This window comes from Phaseolus vulgaris, chromosome 1 (assembly GCF_000499845.2).
Source record: "Phaseolus vulgaris cultivar G19833 chromosome 1, P. vulgaris v2.0, whole genome shotgun sequence".
Taxonomy (NCBI): Eukaryota; Viridiplantae; Streptophyta; class Magnoliopsida; order Fabales; family Fabaceae; genus Phaseolus; species Phaseolus vulgaris.
Window position 1 is genome coordinate 20,435,941 of NC_023759.2, and position 22,183 is coordinate 20,458,123.

Genomic DNA, 22,183 nt, shown 5'->3' on the forward strand with positions numbered 1-22,183 from the left:
CAGCTCCACATTCATTTCTGATAATGTGAACACGTGTCAAGTGGGTGTGGATTTTAACGAACTTGGATATATAAAAATAATGCAAATAGTTTATGAACAGTAGTGTTTAAAAAAATTGTAACATGTAAGATTATGAATTAATAAATCTTGGAGGTAGTCATTAGTCAGTTAATCTGGTTAGTTTTAGCATAAACAAATTAGCAACACGCATTCAACGAGGAGGAGGTGGTGGTGTTGGATTGGAACAGTGATTCTAACCAAAAAACAACCTAGTTTTCATTTTTTTTCAATGTCGGCGCCGGAATGTTTCACTTTTTCACCCTTGGATCTCGTTATTGAGACGCGTTATTTTTTTTTTTCTTTGCCCATTTATATTGATTTAGGAAGGCAGCTACGGCTCACCAAAGCCAAATTAGGAAAGCACTAATCATGCTGACCTTTAAAGATGATTTTAATTAGCCTTAATCATCTTGTTAATTTCCTCTAAAAGTGAGGCTTTGATGAGAGTTAATATCTCTTTATTTTTTTTATTTTATTTTTGCTCAGTGTTAATATCTCTTTATTAACATTAATGGTATATGCTTAGTAGAGTAGAGGGTCTACTAAAATGGGTATTTGTGAGCATGTTTTTTGTTCCATGCCCTCCATATATTGACCATTTTATTATTATCTCACAAATTCGGCTTAGAAGTTTCAAGGAAGTTGCAGAGATGGTGTCAATATTCAGCCCATTTGTTTAGTGGCTAGTCCATCCTATTCGTATATACACGACAAGTGGTGAAATTAAATATTTATTTATGATAATGACTTCTATACATTGTTTTCATCCAAACCAACAAAATCAGCTATCGGTGCTTAACATTATTAAAACATGTATTTGATTTAATTTTTAGAGTAAGACAGATTCATTAATTCTTCCCTCCAATTTATATCTTAATTTAAAGCCTAGCTACTTGTAACTTCTGATGTCAAAAGGGCAAATATTTAAAAATCGAATTACAAAATATTCCAATATTTACCTTCTTTTGACACATGTACATACTATAATCTTCCTAATGTTATTTTCAGTTCATGTTTATAAAAATATACATAGAAAGAGGGATGCAGATGTTGATTCTTAATTTTATTTTACTGGTGATAAGATAACAGTTGTAAAGATGGTTTTTTTAATAAAGAAAAAAAAAAGGCCCCACATTATACAAATCAACACAAAATTACTGATAACAGAAATCAACACAAAATTTTAGAGGGTAGGCTATGTACACATTGCCTGGTAAGAGTGGAACATTTTGGAAAGCTCTTGGAAAATTCACCATCCTTTATTACTGCTTCATTTTTTGACTTATTGGTGTGAAACTGTGAAAGCCTTTGGATTCTTCCCATCAGGCACTGCGTGGGAATTAATTGTTGCCATGATTCCAATATAATTATAAATATATTTCATACTAATTAGTATAATAAATTAAAGCTAGGCAATCATATTAGCATTAGATATGATTTATTTGATTGGTATTAAATTTTCAATGAGGTTAGGAAGTGATGCAAATGTGTATAGTAATATTATATGAAGCAGATGAGCCAAGCTAGCCACCAACTGAAACAACCACTTCCCACCTAAAGCTGCTGGTATTTGTAGAAAAAATGAAAATTTAAGTAGCAGTAGCAGAAGTAGCAACATCTGTTTTCAATAGCACACATAGTGGGAAGCAAAGGGGAGATGAAGGAGAAGACTTGTTTTTTATTTTCAACTTTCTCTCCCACAGTTCCACAGATTTGAACAGAGACGGGGTAATGGATGATGCAAACAGGTAATGAAAATCTGCAAAAGTTAGGTTGAAGCTAGCGGATAAAGTTGTTTTTATTTCATTATTTTTAATAATATGAAAAAGTGGGGGAGCCTATAGGAACTGGGGCCCACAAGCTTTGAAAGCACCTTTTTTACCATTTCTTTTTCTCACTCACATTCGTTTTCAAAGGGGTAGATATAGCGAAGAAACCACCCGGATAGGATATACGTCATGTATATACCAATAAAATACACGTATTTTGAAAACAAAAACCATAGGGGAAAAAAACAAAGAAAAAACAAAACACCAATTGTAGGCTTCCTCAGCAAGTGCCTTGCACACCACGGATCTTCCAGCGTGTGAGGTGTATATGCACACGCTCCTCTATTTAAACACACCATCTTCCCTTCGTTACACTTTCTTAATAGCTCTCTTCCATTTATGCTTCTTAGAATTCATTCTTCCTCCCTCTTTTCTCTCCTTCTCTTCTAAAACACATATATAGCTTTCTTCTTTTCTTTCTTCTTTTGCTAGCTTCAAAATACAAAAGGCTTTTCTGGTATATATATACACACACATATATATATATATAGTACCTTTATATTTGATTTTATGGAAGAGCCTATTGTGTTGAACAAAGGCGAGGAGCCTCTAGATTTGCCTCCAGGTTTCAGGTTTCACCCTACAGATGAGGAGATAATCACTCATTATCTCACCGAGAAGGTGAAGAATAGTAGTTTCAGTGCAATTGCAATTGGAGAGGCTGATTTGAATAAGTGCGAACCTTGGGATTTACCGAGTAAGTTAATTGTTTTGTGACTTTGGCTTCTGTTTTAATTTGGTTGTTGTGAAGTTTGATGAAATATTGACTGGCTTGAGTTTATGTTTTACAGAGAAAGCCAAGATAGGGGAGAAAGAGTGGTACTTCTTCTGCCAAAAGGATAGGAAGTATCCAACTGGCATGAGAACCAATAGAGCAACAGAATCTGGGTACTGGAAGGCCACTGGAAAAGATAAGGAGATTTACAAAGGGAAAGGCAACCTTGTTGGGATGAAGAAGACCCTTGTGTTCTATAGAGGGAGAGCTCCAAAGGGTGAGAAGACCAATTGGGTCATGCATGAATTCAGATTGGAGGGCAAATTTGCAAGTTACAATCTTCCTAAGGCAGCAAAGGTATGAAAAGTGAACCTTTTCCTTTTAGAAAAGTGTCTTTTCTGTGTTAGTTTGGGAGTTTCTTTCATGTGTTTCCTTTTTCATATAGCTTTAGTTTTGTCTCAACAAAGCTAACAGTTTTCTGTTTATTTTTTCTTTCCTTTTCTTTTTTCCTTTTGGGTGATACTATCATTGCAGGACGAATGGGTTGTCTCAAGGGTTTTTCACAAGAACACAGATGTCAAAAAGTCCTCAATTCCTGGCCTTCTGAGGATAAACTCCATTGGGGATGATCTACTTGACTATTCTTCACTTCCACCTCTCATGGATCCTCCTTATGGCAACACCAACACCACTAACCCACTTTCATCAACTAAATCACAATCAGAGGGTTATTATCTTCCCAGTTTCTCCATCAACAACCACCACCAGCTTCTCATCAAGCCAGAAGACCACCACAGAAGCTATGAGATTCCCACAATCAGTTACACCTCCAACCAAGCCAATCTCAACAACAACGTTAACCCAATTGGAAACAACACACTCTCACAACCCTCAAACATGTTCTCTGATTACTATGTGCACCAAAACAGGATCAGAAGTTCCATCATGCCAAGTATTGAAGGCTCGGGTTTCGGTAACAACAACAACATTACCAACCACGATCAAGCTATCCTTAGAGCATTTGCAGCCAAGAACAACGAGCACTTGGGAGGAATACTGGAGAAACAGTGCAAGATGGAGCAATTCTCTTCTAACCACTCACAAGAAACGGGCTTAAGCAACGACAGAAACACTGAAACATCCTCGGTGGTTTCGAAGCAGGACAACATGGGAAGAAATCGCGCATTGTACGAGGATCTTGAAGGTCCTTCTTCAGTTGCACCTCTCTCAGATTTGGAATGCCTGCAGTGGGATGACTACTGAAGAGGAAAAGAGAATTACATAAAGCAAGTTTGCAGATCCATGGGTTTTTCATTTTGGGATCATCAGCATCATGCATAGTAATTAATCATCACATACCTTTTTCTTCTTTCTTTTTTTTATTTTGGTTTCAAACAGTCCTCTACATACTGATTTTATCATCATAAACGTGATCATACACAGTACTAGACATGATATATAGGAAAGTTCTTGGGTACACATACACTGTATAGATTTATGATATCCAGGTCTTTTCTATGTTAGTTTTTGTATTCATAGGTTTTATCGAGGGTAAGGACTTGATGAATCGTGTACATCTATATTCTTTTGTTATATTAGTGGCTTTGTTTTTCTCATTCTCCTCTTTCCATTTTTTAGCTGCTTCATATATTCCAACTTCAACTCGTCGCTTTTTCACAAACAAATCACAACCCTCTTTGTATTTCTTCCCATTTCTTCTTCTAGATTATATCCAACTCTAGATTATTTAGCACTCCTTATAAATTACCCTTTGATTTCTTCTCCTGCATAATATATTTTTATACGCTGTCGAATATGTATTTGTGAACTGTGACACCCCACCAACAGTGAGGAGCATTAATTCCTAAGAAAATTGTGCATTTTCTTTTCTCCTTTGCCAACCTGTGAATTTAAAGCTTCCATTCACCTAGCTAGCTAGTGCCTACCTCTAAGATACGACTACTGTTTCCTTTCAAAATTTCATGAACACCGCAAGATATGGTGCCTTTCATCTCGTCCAAATTTTAGTCTCCTGACCAAATTATTACTGAATTGAAAATGATAAGTATGAGGCTATAGCAGAATCTCAAGATATATATTTAAGATATTTTTATCATAGTAAATCCGTGTGATAAATAAATAAATTGTTTTTAAGGGCATCAATGAAACTTAACTAAATTTGGTTAATAAATATAAATGGAGTAATGAATATGTTATACTGGAATCTGAGTGACCACCGATTAGTCTAGCATGTGATGTGAATAATTCCACGAAACTGCGCATAAGATGCCTCATGTGGAAGAGCATTTCCAAAATATTATCGTGTGTTGCACGGACGAAAAAGGAAATGAAAGGAGAGAAAAAGATTTAGAAATTTAAATTGCAATAAAGAAAAAGAATATTTTTTGTTTTTTATTTTCTTTAACCTACATCAATAAGCCATTAATAAACCACGTATCTCTTTGTGGTTTACACGTTTTATTAGAATATTTAATTTTTTTAATTTTTTTATTATTCTTTTTCAAACTCTTATACCAAATTAACCTTATTAAATTGTTGAAAGAAATTAAATTCTACATGTTATAAAATAGAAAATCAGCTGTAAAAAAGAAGAAACAGACAAACATGTATATTTGGTTAAATAAAAAATTAAAATTTCAATAAAAAAAGTCATAGTAATATATAATTTTAAAAATAATTATTATAAAAAAACACGCAATGTGATTGAAGAAACTTCTATATATTTTTTGTAAATAAAAATTTAGGTGAATTGGTTCAACGAATGAAACTAGATTCAGATTTTTTTTAAAGCGAAATATCATATTCAAATAAAATGCACGAAAAAAAATATAATTATAAGAAAAAAACTCTTTAAAAATTACAAACTAATGATTGACAAAAGTTGGTGGATAAGTTACACCTATAATATAATTACCCAAAATACTATCTTTTTCCTAAAATGTATTGCTATTCATATTTTCTCTCTTATCATTCCAAAACAAACCATAATAAGAAAAGCATATCAGCCATGAATGCCCCCCAATGATAATTACATACAAACTGTTCATTTGACCACAATAGCAGGTTCCTAGAGGACTTGAATTTCTGCAGCAACACAATGGCAAATGTCAGAATATCTTGACCTGAATTAACCAATTATAAGAGTACTCTGATTTTTAATAACCAATATATAGGATACTGTACTGTACTTATCCTAATTTGTTGCAGAGAAATAACTGTTATATAAAGGATCCAAACACTGTTTATTGATTGCCGCCAGAATCTCTTGCTGAAGAAATTAACCTACAGACACCCCTAAACATGTCATAGGTTTAACACTATTCCATCTTCCTTTCTAAAAAACCTCTTATAAATTGTGCAAATCACTATACATGTGTTGCATGCAAACATACCCTATATAACAGATCAACTTTATTATATCATACTTTATATATATATATATATATATATATATATATATATATATATATATAGACATGGATCAGACCGATTAATGTTGTGGTTAGGTATCAGATTTTGGTATGTTATAGAAACTATAAGTGCAAAATGAAACTGATAATTAATTCTTATACACTCTATAGAAAAGCTGATCGAAATAATGAAAGTTACATTACTTGAACGGGGATTGGAAAAAAAAGAGTTATAGATGTTATTATTTTTTTACCTTTTGTGGTTTGTGTGTGGGGGTGTGTGTGTTAGGCAAATTAATAATTGAGTGTAAAGGGATAAGATGATGGGGGGAACATGAAAGGTAGAAACATATGCATGTGTGAATGTGAGAAGATGAGAGGCAAAAAAGAGGGATGAGTTTGTAAGCAAAGGCTAAAAAGGGGTAAGAGAAAGATTGATGGATGGATAGATAAGTGATGGGGTTCATAGGAGCACGGTAGAGGTGGCGGGGGAAGGGGATAAGGGTATCGGTTATTGGAAGAGAAGAAAGGTTTTTTTCCATATTCATTCATGTGATGTGAGTTTGGAGTTTTTTCTTTTCTTCTTTTATGATCAATGATGGAGATTATATGTTATGTGCATATTCTTTTCCATTCAAAGCAAAGCGTTCATTAAGGTTTTCTGCTTGCGGGGAAGTTAACTGCACTTTTTTGGTTGTGCCTTTTGGCTTCTTCCATCTCACCATAATAATGCACTGCTACTTGTTACTTCATCCATCTTCGTGCTTTGTTTCTTCTTTCATGGGGTCAAAAGTAAAGCAAAATCCAAAAGGTATAACAATTGTGGGAAGCAAAGTAAAAAGGTGACCAATATTGTTAATCATAAGGATAAAGGGTAACTTTCTACCCTTCTTTTTCTAAAAGATGTCCAAATTACTGTTATCCTTAAACATGGAAAAATAAAATAAACAATTCATATAAGTATATGTGAACAAAAATTTTATTTTGCTTTCATTCTAATTTAACAGTAAAATCCGGATTTCATCAAGTTTAGGTTAAGGGTTAATATGGATACTTTCCCCGCAATCAAACTAAATTTTTTTCTAGTTAAATTTTAAAATTAAACTCAAGTATTTATACATTACAACATCGATTTTACTTTTTAAATAATTATATGTAAATTAATAAACTACCTATATCTGTGATTGAAAGATAATATAAAAATCTTTTACATTTTCAATGTATATTTTTTCTCTATTAATACTGTGATTTGATTATTATATTGCTCTCATTTATGGGTTTTAATGCTTATTTTATTACCAACTAGTTAATGTAGAAAGATGCCATATATAAATAAAAGCATGAGACTTACATATAAAAAAATGGGAGTAAGTGGGATAAAAATAAGTCAAGTCAAACCTAAACTAAGTATTCAATATACGTTTTAAAATTCCATAGTCCAAATCTAGCATCTCGCTTGTCTAGTGCCTAACCTTTTATAGAATTTAACTAACTTTTGTATAAGTATAGTAAGTCTTTGTAATTATCTTCTTTGTGAATACAACATAATGAAAAAAATGGGAGTAAGACAAGCTTTGAAGGTTAATATGCTGACGGGCCTTAAGATAGGAAGGAATGAGGTGGAGATGTGTATTCTACAGTTTGCGAACGACACTTTTTTTCTCTGTGAGGATACCTTTGGGAATGTGTTAACCTTGAAGGCCATTCTGAGGGGCTTTGAGTTAGCCTCAGGATTGAAGATCAACTTCCATAAATCAAGGTTAGCAGGCATTAATGTACAAAGCAGTACTATAGGGTGTTTCACTAAGACGTTGAACTGTATTCAGATGGAGGTTCCTTTCAAGTATCTAGGACTGGAGGTGGGAGGGAATCCAAGAAAGAAGCAATTTTGGGATCCAGTTATAACCAAGTTGAATGCAAAGCTCAGTGTTTGGAAGGGGAGGTTTCTATCCATGGCAGGGAGGATCTGCTTAATTAATTCCGTTCTAACTGCTATTCCTTTGTTTTATCTCTCTCTGTTTAGAGTACCGGCCTCGGTGTGTAAAAGGATTATTAGTATTCAAACAAGATTCTTGTGGGGTTGGGGGAAACTAACCAAGCCAATTGCTTGGGTTAGCTGGAAAGATGTATGCAGACCAAAAGAGGAGGGAGGGTTGGGGTGTAGGGATATACACCTGTTTAATAAAGCTCTCCTAGCGAAATGGAGATGGCGGTGTCTTTCGGAAGAGAATGGAAGATGGAAGAAGCTGTTGGACTCCAAATACGATTTGGGAGTAGAAAGCAGTCATACACCTGTCAAATCTCAATCTTGGTGGTGGAGAGACCTCTCTAAGATGTGTAAGGAGGGAGGAGGTAAAGGGTGGTTTCAGGAAGAGTTAGGTTGGGAAATAGGTTGTGGTGACAAAGCAAAGTTTTGGGAGGAAGTATGGATTGGAAGTGTGGATCTCAAATCTTTGTTCCCACACTTATATTCTTTATCTTTAAACCAAGGTAAAACAGTGGGTGAGATGGGTGAATGGGTTGACACGGAGTGGAGGTGGGACTTGAGGTGGAGGAGAGGTAGATTTGAATGGGAATCTTCTCTGGAGAGGGACCTTAATACGCTTCTATCAGGGGTCAGTTTGAGAAAAAATGTCCAGGACACCCAGGTATGGGGGAAGGAGGTACCGGGGTTGTTTTCGGTGAGCTCTGCTTATGAGTGTCTAGCTAAGCATGGTAGAGGGAACCAGGGAGAAGTGTATAAGCTCTTGTGGAAGGTGAAGGCTTTTCCAAATGTGATAGTGACAGCCTGGAGGGTGTTGATGGGAAGACTTCCTACAAGAGTGAGTTTGAGCCGGAGAGGGGTATTGGTGAACTCAATGGTGTGTCCCTTGTGTCAGTTACAGGAGGAGACTTGTCAACACCTTTTTATAGAGTGTAAATATGCCCAGAAGGTTTGGTCTCTATGCTTTCAGTGGGTAGATATTTCATTCGTACAACAACATGATCTGAAGCTACATTTCCAAAGTTTTCACTTGTTTCAAGTTAGTAATAAGCAGAATAAGATCTGGAAAGGGGTATGGGCAAATGTCATTAGAAGTATATGGGACCAGAGGAATAAGATTACCTTCCACCAAGGGGTAGTAGATGCCGAGGAGGTTTTTCAGAGGGCTCAACTGAAGTCTTGGTTGTGGATGAAGCATAAAGCTCGCTCGTTCTCTTATTCCTTTGTAGATTGGGTTCTCAACCCAAATATCTGCATAAGAAGTTGCTAACGTTTACTGGCTTACATGTGTCTGTGCTGGTTATGAAGAAGATGGTTTTAATCTCTGGTTGGCCTCATGTGAAGTCTTTGGTAGGTAGGAATCTGTTATAGTGATGGATTGAGTCCCTTAGGGGTTAGATAGTTTTCTCCGGGCAGGGAAACTGGGTTGCTGCTACTCGATTCGGGGTTGGTCTCTTTTAATGTTAATTGCAGGAACCTGAAGCATATTGATAAAGGAGAGCATATATGTTAAAAAGGGAGCACACTGGTATGGGTATGATGTACCAGTATCAAAGGAGGGGGTAGCTGTTAGGAGTGCTACCACGGGTGCAGCCGATTCAATGAGGATGGAGTTGAGTTACGCACTTCAGGGGGTCTGACTCAGTTTGACTTAGGGGTGTGACGTTGCTATTGCAGAGAAAGCAAGGTGGTAAGATTGTGTTTCGTAATATTGTGGCTGATTTGTAGCGGCTGGAAGGTTTGGGAGGTCGCTGGTTGGTCAATACATAGGCAAATGAGATGGTTGGTGAAGGAAAAAGGCTGTGAAATAGTAAGTGTTGTGCTCGTGCCTTTTCACTTCTTCTAATGTCACTATAGCTGTTAAGCAGGCAAAGAGTGAGCTTGGAGGCACATTTCTAGTGGAGCTTTGGTATTAAGGGGAAAGCAGGAAGAAGAGACTGTTGGAGCGGGGTATGTAGACGGAAGAATGGGAAATCTATTTTGGTGTAGAGGGTTGGATTGCAGGGTGCAGGGTGAATATTAGGAGATGCTATGCTATATCTTTTGGAATGGTGTTGGGGTTTGGGAAGCTGTTGTAATTCTACAGGTTACTGTCATGTTGGTGCACTTTTGTGTGTTGGTTGGGGTTATAGCTCTTTGCAGGATAAGTCACACTTTGGTTATCCTTTCCATTCGGAGGAGTAACTATGTGGCTGTTGTATACGGGTTGGGATACCCCTTAAGTATCCCTCTTAAATTTATTTATTTATTGCTGATAAAAAAAACATAATGAAAAAAAATTATTACCTTAAAATAAGCTAGTGATTGGGCATATTCTTAAACATCATATATACCAGCTAATATGTCTATCAAGCTCTTTTTCCTTAACCATACCAATTCTAATCTACATCCAACATAAAATTTAAAACTCGAAACTGCTCTTCTCATCATTTTTTTTTAAAACTGGCATTAAATGAAAAAAAAAAACACACAAACATTTTGACTTTTGGATTTATGCACCTGGAACACCATTGCCTTCCGGGTTTCCATAGCAGAAACAGTTATGGATATCCAAATTTGAAAACAATCAATTCTTCTTTAAGCTTTCAGACAACACCATCCGGAAAATCTCTAGATTTCCCGATATACAAATATGGAATTCACCAATTTCACAAAAAACTCACCTTCTTATTCGATGAGTACTATGCACTGGTGCAAAAATATTAAAAGACAACAATTTTTTATTTAAGACGACGAATTTATAGTCACATTTGTTGTACACGTAGTTGTAAATACAAGAGATAAGAAGGCGACTATTTAGCCACATTCTTAAATACCATTTATAAATGTGGTTATGGTAAATAGCCACATTCTTCTTTAATTTTTTTAAAAAAAATATAACTCTAAACCCTAAACCCTAAGGCAACAACGACAGAGGCATCAACGACGAAGCAGAGGTGACCTTCGCCAATACAAGAAAATAAACAAATAAGAGAAACGAAACAAATATTTAAACCAATGGTGAAAAAGAAAGAGAGCTCGAAACGTACTTACAATGGCACGAAGAAGACAATGAAGGGTCGCAGAAGACGAAAGGAAGCACGAGAACAAAAACATAAGAGAAAATGAAGCATTAGAGAATCTTTCGCCAATGCAAGAAAACAAACATATAAATAAAACAATTTTTTTATATAAACCATTGGTGAAGAAGAAAGAGAGTTGATCGAAATGAACTTACAATGGCACGAGTGTTAGAAAAGATGGCTTTAAACTAGAGGGGGGGTGAATTGTTTAAAGGGGTTTTCGCAAACTTTTCAAAGCTATAATGAATTTATCTCAGAAACCAATTGATTCAGCAATTCAGTTAGCCAAAACAGCAGGCAAAAACTGCAGTACCAGAAAAACAATCGGTTGTTTTAGCGAAACAATCAGTTGTTTATACCAGCAAACAACAAATAAACTGAATTTAAAGAGATATAGATAGAGAGATTGTACACAGTTGTTTATACTGGTTCACTCCAAACCAGAGCTACATCCAGTCTTCTCAGAAACCCTGAGGATATCCACTAAGCAATCGCCACTTGATCACTTACACAACAACCAAGAGAATGACCTTGAACACCTCAAGAAACACACTCTCCTTGGCCAACACTAAGATTGTTGATCTTAAACACCTCAAGAACACACAACCAATCTCAGCAAACACACAAACGAATTGTTCAACAGATTACAAAGATTACACTTGTTACAGATGAATATCTGAAATCAATACAAGTAGAATCCTATTCCAGCACCTTGATCAATCACAAACTCTTTTAGCAATCTCATCACTTTGAAAAACTCTTTTGAAAAACTGTCAAAAAGATTATCTTAATTCTCAAATCTTTTTTTCTTAATATATTCAAAGATGTAGTTTGTTATCAAATCTTAACAAACTCTTAAATTGCATTAAAAGATTGGTCAAAGCATTTAATGACTGGAGCGTATTCAGTTAAAGCATTTAAAGCTCAGTCAAACACAAAACAGTTTTTCTGTTATGGTTCCAAAACAAACAATCGGTTGTTTCCTCGAATCAATCGGTTATTTTGGTACTTAAGAGTTTCAACCATTCAAAAACAGTTTTCAATCTTTCTCAAAACACCTAAGTATAAACAATCGGTTGTTTCGACAAAACAATCGGTTGTTTCAACTTAGTTTGAAAAACATTTTACTTTCATAAAGATTGAGATGCTAATTGCTTGAGATTTAGTACAAGGGTGGATTACAACATATAAACTACCCCAGAACAAAGCTTAAACCAGCACAGCAACAACAAGCAAAGCAGAGGCTTCAACATCCTTCAAAGGATTTGGATTCTTCAAAACATTGAACATCACAAGGTTCAACAATCTCCCTCTATTTGATGAAGACAAATCCCTGATGCTTGTGTTGTACCTGATTAAATATGAAGCAATTCCTGCAATAGAACTTTGAGCAATACATTGAACTTCTGATATTTTGTTAGCATACAGATAAACAGTTTAAAGCTTAAAACATCTAATATCAGAAACATATTACATATTCCAAACAGTTTTATCAACTTTAAAACAGAAACTTAAAACAAACTCGAAACACAGCATATATCTCCCCCTACTTGTCTTCACAAATAGACAAAGATAAGAGATAAAACAAGATATTGTTTTCATTACATCAGAATAAGACAGCAACAGCAGAAGGAAATAAATTTTAAAACCAGAAAAGAACAACCAAAAACAATTGATTGTTTCGATGACCAATCGGTTGTTTTTCCTTCATTCTTCTTCATCAGCAAACTGAAGATGAAAGATTTGATTCTGGACAGCTTCAATCTGTTCATCCAGAGTCATAAACCTTGCATCCATGTTGTCAAATCTGGTGTCAATTCTTTGGAAATTACTAACACAAAGATCATGGAGGCTCCTTTGATTTTCAGCAAAGCTATCAAGCCTATTCATCATGATTCTTTCAAATGACGACATGGTTGGCATTCTTTCTCCTTGATGTCCATCAGCAGCACTAGGTCCTGCATCTTGAAAATCTTCAGTTGGATCTTCATGTTGAACATCCATATTAGCAGGTTCATCTTGTTCAAGATTTGCAGCACCACTAGATGAGGCACCATGATCACCATCCTTGCTTATCCATTTTCCACCTACTTTTGTAAAGCCCATCTTGCTGAGTGATCCATTGTTCAACTCTTGAGTTGACTTGACCAGCTCAGAAGTTTCATCTTCAAGATTAACTTCAAAAAAGTGTAGAAACTTAGATATTAAAACAGCATAGGGATAATGATAATCACCTAACCTCATGGCTTTTTGCATGTGTTCTTTGATTATATGAATCCAATTGATCTTGATTTCCTTGGTGATGCAGAAGATATAAACCAGATATTCTTTAGTTAGCACAGAGTGATTACTCCCCCTTGGAGTTAGAATCCAAGTTACAATGAGAGCAAGCAACCTCTCATCAAGCTTCAAACCTCCAACCGAGCATGTACTAACTTGAGATTGATTATTCTTCAAGCAACTTTTGTAGAACTGGATTTTGTTAAAATCCTCCACCACACCAAGGTTTCCCTTGTTGATTCTCAGACTAGAAAACTTAAGCCCAGCAACAGCAGCCCAAACTTCATGAGTTATCTCCATTTCCACACCTTTCACATGAGAAACAAGATTGTTTCCCTCAAACTTCAAGTTGGTGTAGAATACCCTCACCAAATCTGGATAAATGTTTCCCTTCATCTCTAGGAACTTTCTGAGAGATTGATCCTTGAGCAGCCTTCTCACATTATCAAGCTTTTGACTTTTCAGCCAATCAAAGCATACAACCTTGGGGTTGTTTATCTTCTTGATACTTATCTCATATCTATACTTCTCAATGAGATCATTGTCTCTAGAAAACTAGCCTTCCAGCCTTCCTCCAGATCTTACAGCCCTGGTTTTGACTCTCTTGGAGGTGGGAGGGGTTGATTCCATGACAGCAGAGACGAAAACAGAGGAGAGCACACTTAACAGATTTTTGCAAGAGATGGTGCAAGAGATATTGCAAGAGATGTTGCAATTGGTTGTTCTTGTGGAAGAATTCTGCACTGGATTTTATAACAATAAGAGAATCAATATGAATTTAATTTCATTAAAGGGTACCTGATTTTCAGAGAGAGAGGACTTGACTCTGCTCTGCACAGAAAATGTCAGAAAAAGCTGAAAATGACATGGTCTTCACATGTGATCTTTGACTAGTCATTAAGGCTCTTGAATTTCCAAGATTTTGGAATATATTCCTTTATGACTGTTATGACTTCTTTCTGAACATGATCAACTTTCAACACAGATCATTTGACCAAGATTCTCTCTTTTAAATTGATCTGCAACGGATAGAAGTTCAAAAAATCAATTAATTCAATTTCTTCATAGTGCTGTCAGACTCAAAACAATCGGTTGTTTCGAAGAAACAATCGGTTGTTTTGAAGAAACAATCGGTTGTTTTTCTGCAGCAGTTAAAAACTTGATTTTTGAAATTTTAACCATGAGCAGAAGCAGTTTAAGTCAGATGACATTGATTAAAAGAAAATTAATCACAAGAAAGAACTTTGAAACAGAGATTGAGAACAAATAAAGGAAAGTTTTATCCTTATGTTGATTCTTCAATGAGCTAATTGCTTGTTGATCAAGAAAACTCCTTTTCATTATTTTGATCTTTTGCTTAGCATTGATTCAGCTTCAATGACTGCCTTTTTCTTCAACAGCTTGATCAGATGGCTCAGTTCTTCTTTTTCTCTTTATTTTTCCTGCATAAACAATTTCAAGTAGCAAGATTTGGTCCCCTTACAAATTTGGGTCCATTTGACTTTTCTTTGCTGTTAGAAACATCACATCCCTTAGGAATCCATTTCATAAAACCTTTAGGAACATAATATTTTCTAATTTTACAGAATCTAACAGAGTGGCCTTTCTTCATGCAGTAAAAGCATGTAACAACCGGTTGTTTCGTCTTAACAATCGGTTGTTTTTCAGATTTTCTTAAAAAACTTTTTGAAAACCTATCTTGCTTGTTCTGTGGGTTGAAGCCTAAACCAGCCTTTCCAAAAACAAAGCTTTGAGATTCCAAGACATTCTCAAAGTTTGATTTCCCCTTTGAAAGCTTGTCCACAGTTTCAACAAGATAGTGAACCTTTTTCTCAAGATTTTCACAATTTGTGCAAATGAGAGTATCACACTTGCAAGAGGCATTTTTTAAATGATTTTCCAATTTTTCAAAATCACTTTTTGCTTTTCTCAGATCCTCTTCAAGTGTTTTAACTTTCTTTTCAAGCCCATTGTTAAGATCTTTCAATCGGTTGTTTGAAAGAACCAATCTATTAGCTTCATCATGTGTTTCTTAAAAAGCTTCAAGCAATTCACGATAATTTTGTTCATTTAAGGAAGCACATGAAGTTACCTCACTTGAACTGCAAGAATCATCATCATTCTCAGCTACCAAACATATGTTTGCTTTTTCATCTTCACTTGATGAAGAACTTGATGATGACACCTCATTTTCATCCCAAGCTATGTAGGCTCTTTTTGTCTTGCCTTTCTTCTCCTTGTAGCTTGTCTTTTTCTCTTTGCTCTTGTTAGGACAATCTGCCTTTATGTGACCTTGCTCACCACAACCAAAACAAGTATAGTTATTTGAATTAAATTCATTGGGTTTCTTGTTTCCATACCTACCCTTGTTGTTGTCTTTGTTGCGGTTTCTCTTTAGGAATTTGCTGAACTTTCTTGACAGCAAACTAAGATTTTCCTCATCACTATCATCACTTGAATCTTGCTTTCCCTTATGTTTGGATGCTTTCAAGGCTATGCTCCTTGTGTGCTTATCTTCACTCTCTTGAACATTTAGTTTATTCATCTCTAGCTCATGTTCCCTAAGCTTTCCAAACAAAGAAGCAACACTTAATGATGTTAGATCTTTAGATTCGGAAATAGCAGTTACCTTTGGTTGCCATGCTCTATCAAGACATTTCAAGATCTTGATGTTCAACTCTTCTTTGTCAAAGGTCTTGTCTAGGCTCATAAGGTGATTGATGATGTGTGTAAACCTTTTCTGCACCTCAGCTATTGTTTCTCCTTTAAGCATTCTAAACATCTCATACTCTTGGATGAGAGCATGCTTTCTAGCTCTTTTCACCTCATTTGTTCCTTCATGAGTGACTTCCAAAGTGTCCCACATTTCTTTTGATGATTTGCATTGTGAGATCCTGAAAAACTCATCAGAATTTAAAGCAGAGGTTATAATATTTTTGGCAATGCAATCAAATTTGGCCTTTTTGCTGTCTGCATCAGTCCATTTAGACCATGGCTTCTCAATGATAGAACCATCTTTTTCAAACTTTGGGATAAAAGGACCATTTTCAATTGCATCCCAAATTCCTTTGTCAAGAGATTCCATAAATATTTTCATTCTAACTTTCCAAAACTAGTAATTCAAACCACAAAACAAGGGTGGTCTGTTAATTGAGGCACCTTCCCTAAACGGTAGTCTATCAGCCATTTTAAAAAGATATTTAGGATCAACTTGAATAACTTTCAAGAACCAAGCTCTTGATGCCAATTGTTAGAAAATATGGCTTTAAACTAGAGGGGGGGTGAATTGTTTAAAGGGGTTTTCGCAAACTTTTCAAAGCTATAATGAATTTATCTCAGAAACCAATTGATTCAGCAATTCAGTTAGCCAAAACAGCAGGCAAAAACTGCAGTACCAGAAAAACAATCGGTTGTTTTAGCGAAACAATCAGTTGTTTATACCAGCAAACAACAAATAAACTGAATTTAAAGAGATATAGATAGAGAGATTGTACACAGTTGTTTATACTGGTTCACTCCAAACCAGAGCTACATCCAGTCTTCTCAGAAACCCTGAGGATATCCACTAAGCAATCGCCACTTGATCACTTACACAACAACCAAGAGAATGACCTTGAACACCTCAAGAAACACACTCTCCTTGGCCAACACTAAGATTGTTGATCTTGAACACCTCAAGAACACACAACCAATCTCAGCAAACACACAAACGAATTGTTCAACAGATTACAAAGATTACACTTGTTACAGATGAATATCTGAAATCAATACAAGTAGAATCCTATTCCAGCACCTTGATCAATCACAAACTCTTTTAGCAATCTCATCACTTTGAAAAACTCTTTTGAAAAACTGTCAAAAAGATTATCTTAATTCTCAAATCTTTTTTTCTTAATATATTCAAAGATGTAGTTTGTTATCAAATCTTAACAAACTCTTAAATTGCATTAAAAGATTGGTCAAAGCATTTAATGACTGGAGCGTATTCAGTTAAAGCATTTAAAGCTCAGTCAAACACAAAACAGTTTTTCTGTTATGGTTCCAAAACAAACAATCGGTTGTTTCCTCGAATCAATCGGTTATTTTGGTACTTAAGAGTTTCAACCATTCAAAAACAGTTTTCAATCTTTCTCAAAACACCTAAGTATAAACAATCGGTTGTTTCGACAAAACAATCGGTTGTTTCAACTTAGTTTGAAAAACATTTTACTTTCATAAAGATTGAGATGCTAATTGCTTGAGATTTAGTACAAGGGTGGATTACAACATATAAACTACCCCAGAACAAAGCTTAAACCAGCACAGCAACAACAAGCAAAGCAGAGGCTTCAACATCCTTCAATGGATTTGGATTCTTCAAAACATTGAACATCACAAGGTTCAACAACGAGAACACTGAAGCCCGCATAAGAAAATAAGAACACCAGAGCAGAAACAAAGAGAAAACATGAAGCGCCAAGAAGAAAGAAACTATGAAAGCGTAAGTGGCGCTCTTCAAAATTAGGGTAAAAAATGATTTAAGAAGGTGACTATTTGTAATAATCGCATTCTTAAATCAAGCGCTTGATTTAAGAATGCGACTATTACAAATAGCCGCCTTCTTAAATCAAGTTAATTTAAAAAAATTTCACCACGTTTTGAAAGACAACGTCTAACCCTAAAACCGCATTAAATAATGGGTCGTTGTTTTAAACTTTTGTACTAGTGATGTATCACAACCCACTAACATTGTCTTCTTTGGTGCACACTTCTTCCCCGTAGGTATCTCCTTTTCTCCACTGTCGCTCTTCTCTCCACATCGTCGTTCTCAGTGGTGTGCCTCAATGAACCCTAGGTAGTGTTTTAAATAATTAAGAGCCTGTGTTGATTTGTGTTGAACAAGGTGCTTTGATGCTTCCAAATCTGCTTTGAAGACTTGAAGAACCTGTTGCAGTGTTTGTGTGTGTTGTTTAGTAGATTTTGTATTGTCAATTCACATCTAGTATTGATCAAAGCTCACTTGACTCTTTATCTCTTTTAAAAGAAGTGTTTTCTAAAAAGTTGTGAAATTTTAGTCAGTTGTTTTTGAAATCAATCAGTTTAAAAAAGTTGTTGTTCAAGGTCTTGTGACTACAAGTTTTTTATCCAGTTGATTTGTCGAAACAACTGGTTGTTTGGTACTTAGGCTTTGTTTCGATTGGGGAGTGGAAAGTTTAGGGTGTGGAAGAGTGAGAGTGTGAGAAGAAAGTGTGAAAATAGTGAGTGTGTTTGGATTAGGGTATGTTAGAGTGGATGTGTGAAGAAAGTTTATTGAGATACGTGAGTGATGTGATGGTTGTAAGAGTATTTTAAATTATTTTGAATAGGATAAATTGTAAGATTACAAGTTTACCCTTATATATATATAAAAGAATAAATAATTATTAATTTTGTGCATATTTTAGTTAATTAAAATAATTTAAAGTTTCATTTATAAATAAAAGAAAAAATAAATAATTAAATATAATTTTAAATGTAAGTATAATTTTATTAATTTAAATTAATTTTTTTACTTAAGTTAATTTATTTAGATAATTTTAATATTATTTATGATTCTTTAAATTATGTTATGTTATATATATACACACAAAATTATTATTAATAATAATTTCCATTATTAATATTATTGTATGAAGGGCACCATGGTCTTTTCATCTCATTCCACTCTTCTTTTTCTTCAATTATGAGAGGATCCTAAATACCCTCAACTTTCCATTCACTTTCACCCTCAACCTCCCCCTATCATAGAAGCAAACAAGGGTGACACCCATTCACCCCCACTCTCAACCTCCATCACCCCCAAAAGCAAACACACACTTAGGCCTTGTTTGCTTCCAGGGGTGGTACTGTTGTTGACGACAGAAGTCACAACACCACCCCATTTGTTTCCATGTATGGTTGCGGGTGAGGGAGGAAGGAAAGAGAAAGGGGAGTGGATTTTGGTTCTCCTTGAAGATGAAGAGAAAGTTAAGACGAGGAGAGCGAGTGCCACGTCAACGTTACGAAATTATGTTGCTGCCCTTGCTTTTGTGCTGGAATCCAGTACAACACTGCCCCCTGCAAGCATGCCACATGAAAGCATAAGATTCCTGACTTGGCTCAAGAATCCTTTGACCGTTTGAAAGTGTGAAAGCTGTGAGTGAATGAAGTGGGTGAGGTAGGTGTGGAACTTGGTTAAATGCTATATAAAACGATGCATGAATCTGGTTCACCCATTCACAAATAATCAAAGAAAGCGAAGCCATTAGAGTGTGTACTGGGGTTGGAGAGATTCATAAGGCATTAGAGTGTGTGGTAGGGGCTTGAGTTACGTATAGGTTGTTTCATCTCAGGTGTTGGGTTCATCTCAGGTGTTGGGTTCATCTCAGGTGAGAGCATGTCTTTCGTTCAATGGTGCTTAATCGATTATGGATGAACTAGCACTGGTCACATAATCGATTATGGTGTAGATAATCGATTACGCAAAGGCAGTAACCGATTATATGTAAAAATTTCAAGTCATAATCGATTATCTGAAAGGTGCAAAAAGGGTCTTAACCGATTATGTATTTTCATAATCGATTAGTGTTGTTTTTCGCATACTAACATAATCAATTATACGTGGATAATCGATTATCCTGTGTATATAACTGATGGGATAATCGATTATGTTCTAACTTTTGTGAAATTCTGTGTGTTTCTTAATTTGTTTTATGTGGTTTTTAGGCACTCGTGGTGTGTTCTTCATCCTATTGTGATCTCTATTGTGTTGTTCTTCAGTGTTGTTCTTTAGGTTTTTTAATTTTTTATGTTAACTTTTTGTTTTTAGTTTCTGTTTTATATTTATGTTTGGATGATTATGGTTTTGTAATATAATTTGTTTAGGGTTTAGTTTAGTTAATTATGTTAACGAGTTAGTAAATTAATGTTGTTTGTAATTCCTTTATTTGATTTACTGTTTTAATTTTTGTAGATAGTTATTATATTTTTAACATTTAAGAAAAAAATTTATTTGTATGAAATGAATGATTTACCGAATGGAAACAAAAATTTGTAAAGTTTAGGTTTTTTTTATATTAAACATAAATTATTAATGTTATAATTAAAACAAATAAAAAAATGTTATAGTGATTAAAGAAAACTGAAAAAGTTTAGATAAATATTGTTTATATTTTTAATAATAAATATAGATAGTTAATTTTTTTTAACATTTAATTGTTTATAAGAGAATAGATTTATTTATTTTAAATGAATATTTGTATTGTGTATGGTTAATATTCTTTTAGATTGGACATAAATTATTAATGTTATCTTTAAAAACATTAAAAAAAATGTTTTAGTAATTTTTGTTATAAGATTTAATTGTTTATAAGAAAAAATTATGTATTTAAAATGAATATTTTTACAAGTGAAAAGTGAAAATAGAAATTTGTAATTTGTAGGTTTTTTTATATGTTACATAAATTGTTAATATTATAATTAAAAACTTTATAAAAAATGTTGTATTAATTAAAAAAACAGTAAAATTTCTAGGAAGAAATCTGATATTTTAATAATAAATGTAGAAAATAATTATTTATTTAAACTTGAATTGTTTATAAAAAAGAATTAAAAAATTTAATTTTGACAGAATGGAATTCAAGATTTATAATGTTTAGAATTTTCATTTTTTTTAGATTTAACATAATTTATTAATGTTATAATTAAAAACATTATAAAAATGTTGTAGTAATTAAAAAAAAGCAGTAAAAGTTTAGAGTAGAAATATGATTTTGACTTAATTTTTTTAAATTTGTATTTTTTTTTAAAAAAAATTAGTATTTATAAATAAAATTTTGAAAGAATGGAATAAAAAATATGTAATGTTTAGGGTTTTTTAATTTTATTTCACATAAATTATTGGTGTTAGAATTAAATGTTATAAAAAAATGTTATAGTAATTTAAAAAGACAGAAAAAGTTTAGAGAAGAAATTTGAATTTGTAATAATAATTGTAGATAGTTATTAGTGTTTAAAAATTAAATTGTTTATAAGAAATAGTTATTTATTTGTAAATAATATTTTTACAGGATCGAAATAAAATTTGATAATGTTTAGTTAATATTTTTTTAGATTGGACATAAATTATTAATGTTATCATTAAAAAAGAAAAAAAATTATGTATTTAAAATGAATATTTTTACGAGTAGAAATAGAAATTTGTAATTTGTAGAGTTTTTTTTTATATTTTACATAAATTGTTAATTTTATAATTAAAAACTTTATAAAAAATGTTGTATTAATTAAAAAAAAAAGTAAAACTTTTGAGAAGAAATCTGATATAAATTGTTAATGTTATAATTAAAAACATTATAAAAATGATATAGTAATTAAAAAAAATAGTAAATTTTTTGACATAAATGAAATAGAATATTTAAATATCTAGGTTTTTTTTTTTTATACATTTGACATAAATTTCTGAAATTTGAATATTTGTATATAGTTATATTTGTTATGATAGTTGATTAATTTTAGGCTTTTGTTTATTTTGTTTGTTTGTATTTATTTTTTGTTTGATTAAATTATGTTGTTGAATGATATAGTCATTTATAATAATTTTTTTATTTAAATTAATTAAAAGTACGTTTTAGGGTAATTGTATTGGTGTACTTTTACACTGAAACGGTAACCGCGTTTGGTATGAATTCGGAAAGAAATTATGACGAGGCAGAGATGGTACACTTTGAGGAAACAGTTGCAATTTATGACGATCTTGTTGCGGCGAACATGAATTTAATTTCACAAACCGAAGAACAAATAAAAAAAATAATGAAGGTTTATCAGTC

The 22,183-nt window shown here is 33.7% G+C and overlaps 1 protein-coding gene across 1 annotated transcript; it reads left to right on the forward strand.

Annotated features, from left to right (window-relative positions):
* Positions 1 to 1,470: 1,470 nt before the first annotated feature.
* LOC137813754 (NAC domain-containing protein 87-like) lies at positions 1,471 to 4,220 on the forward strand. Its single transcript, XM_068616169.1, has 3 exons — positions 1,471 to 2,586; positions 2,681 to 2,961; positions 3,139 to 4,220. The coding sequence occupies exons 1-3, from the start codon at positions 2,400 to 2,402 to the stop codon at positions 3,865 to 3,867; spliced, it is 1,197 nt and encodes a 398-aa protein (XP_068472270.1). The 5' UTR covers positions 1,471 to 2,399; the 3' UTR covers positions 3,868 to 4,220.
* The last annotated feature ends 17,963 nt before the right edge of the window (positions 4,221 to 22,183 follow it).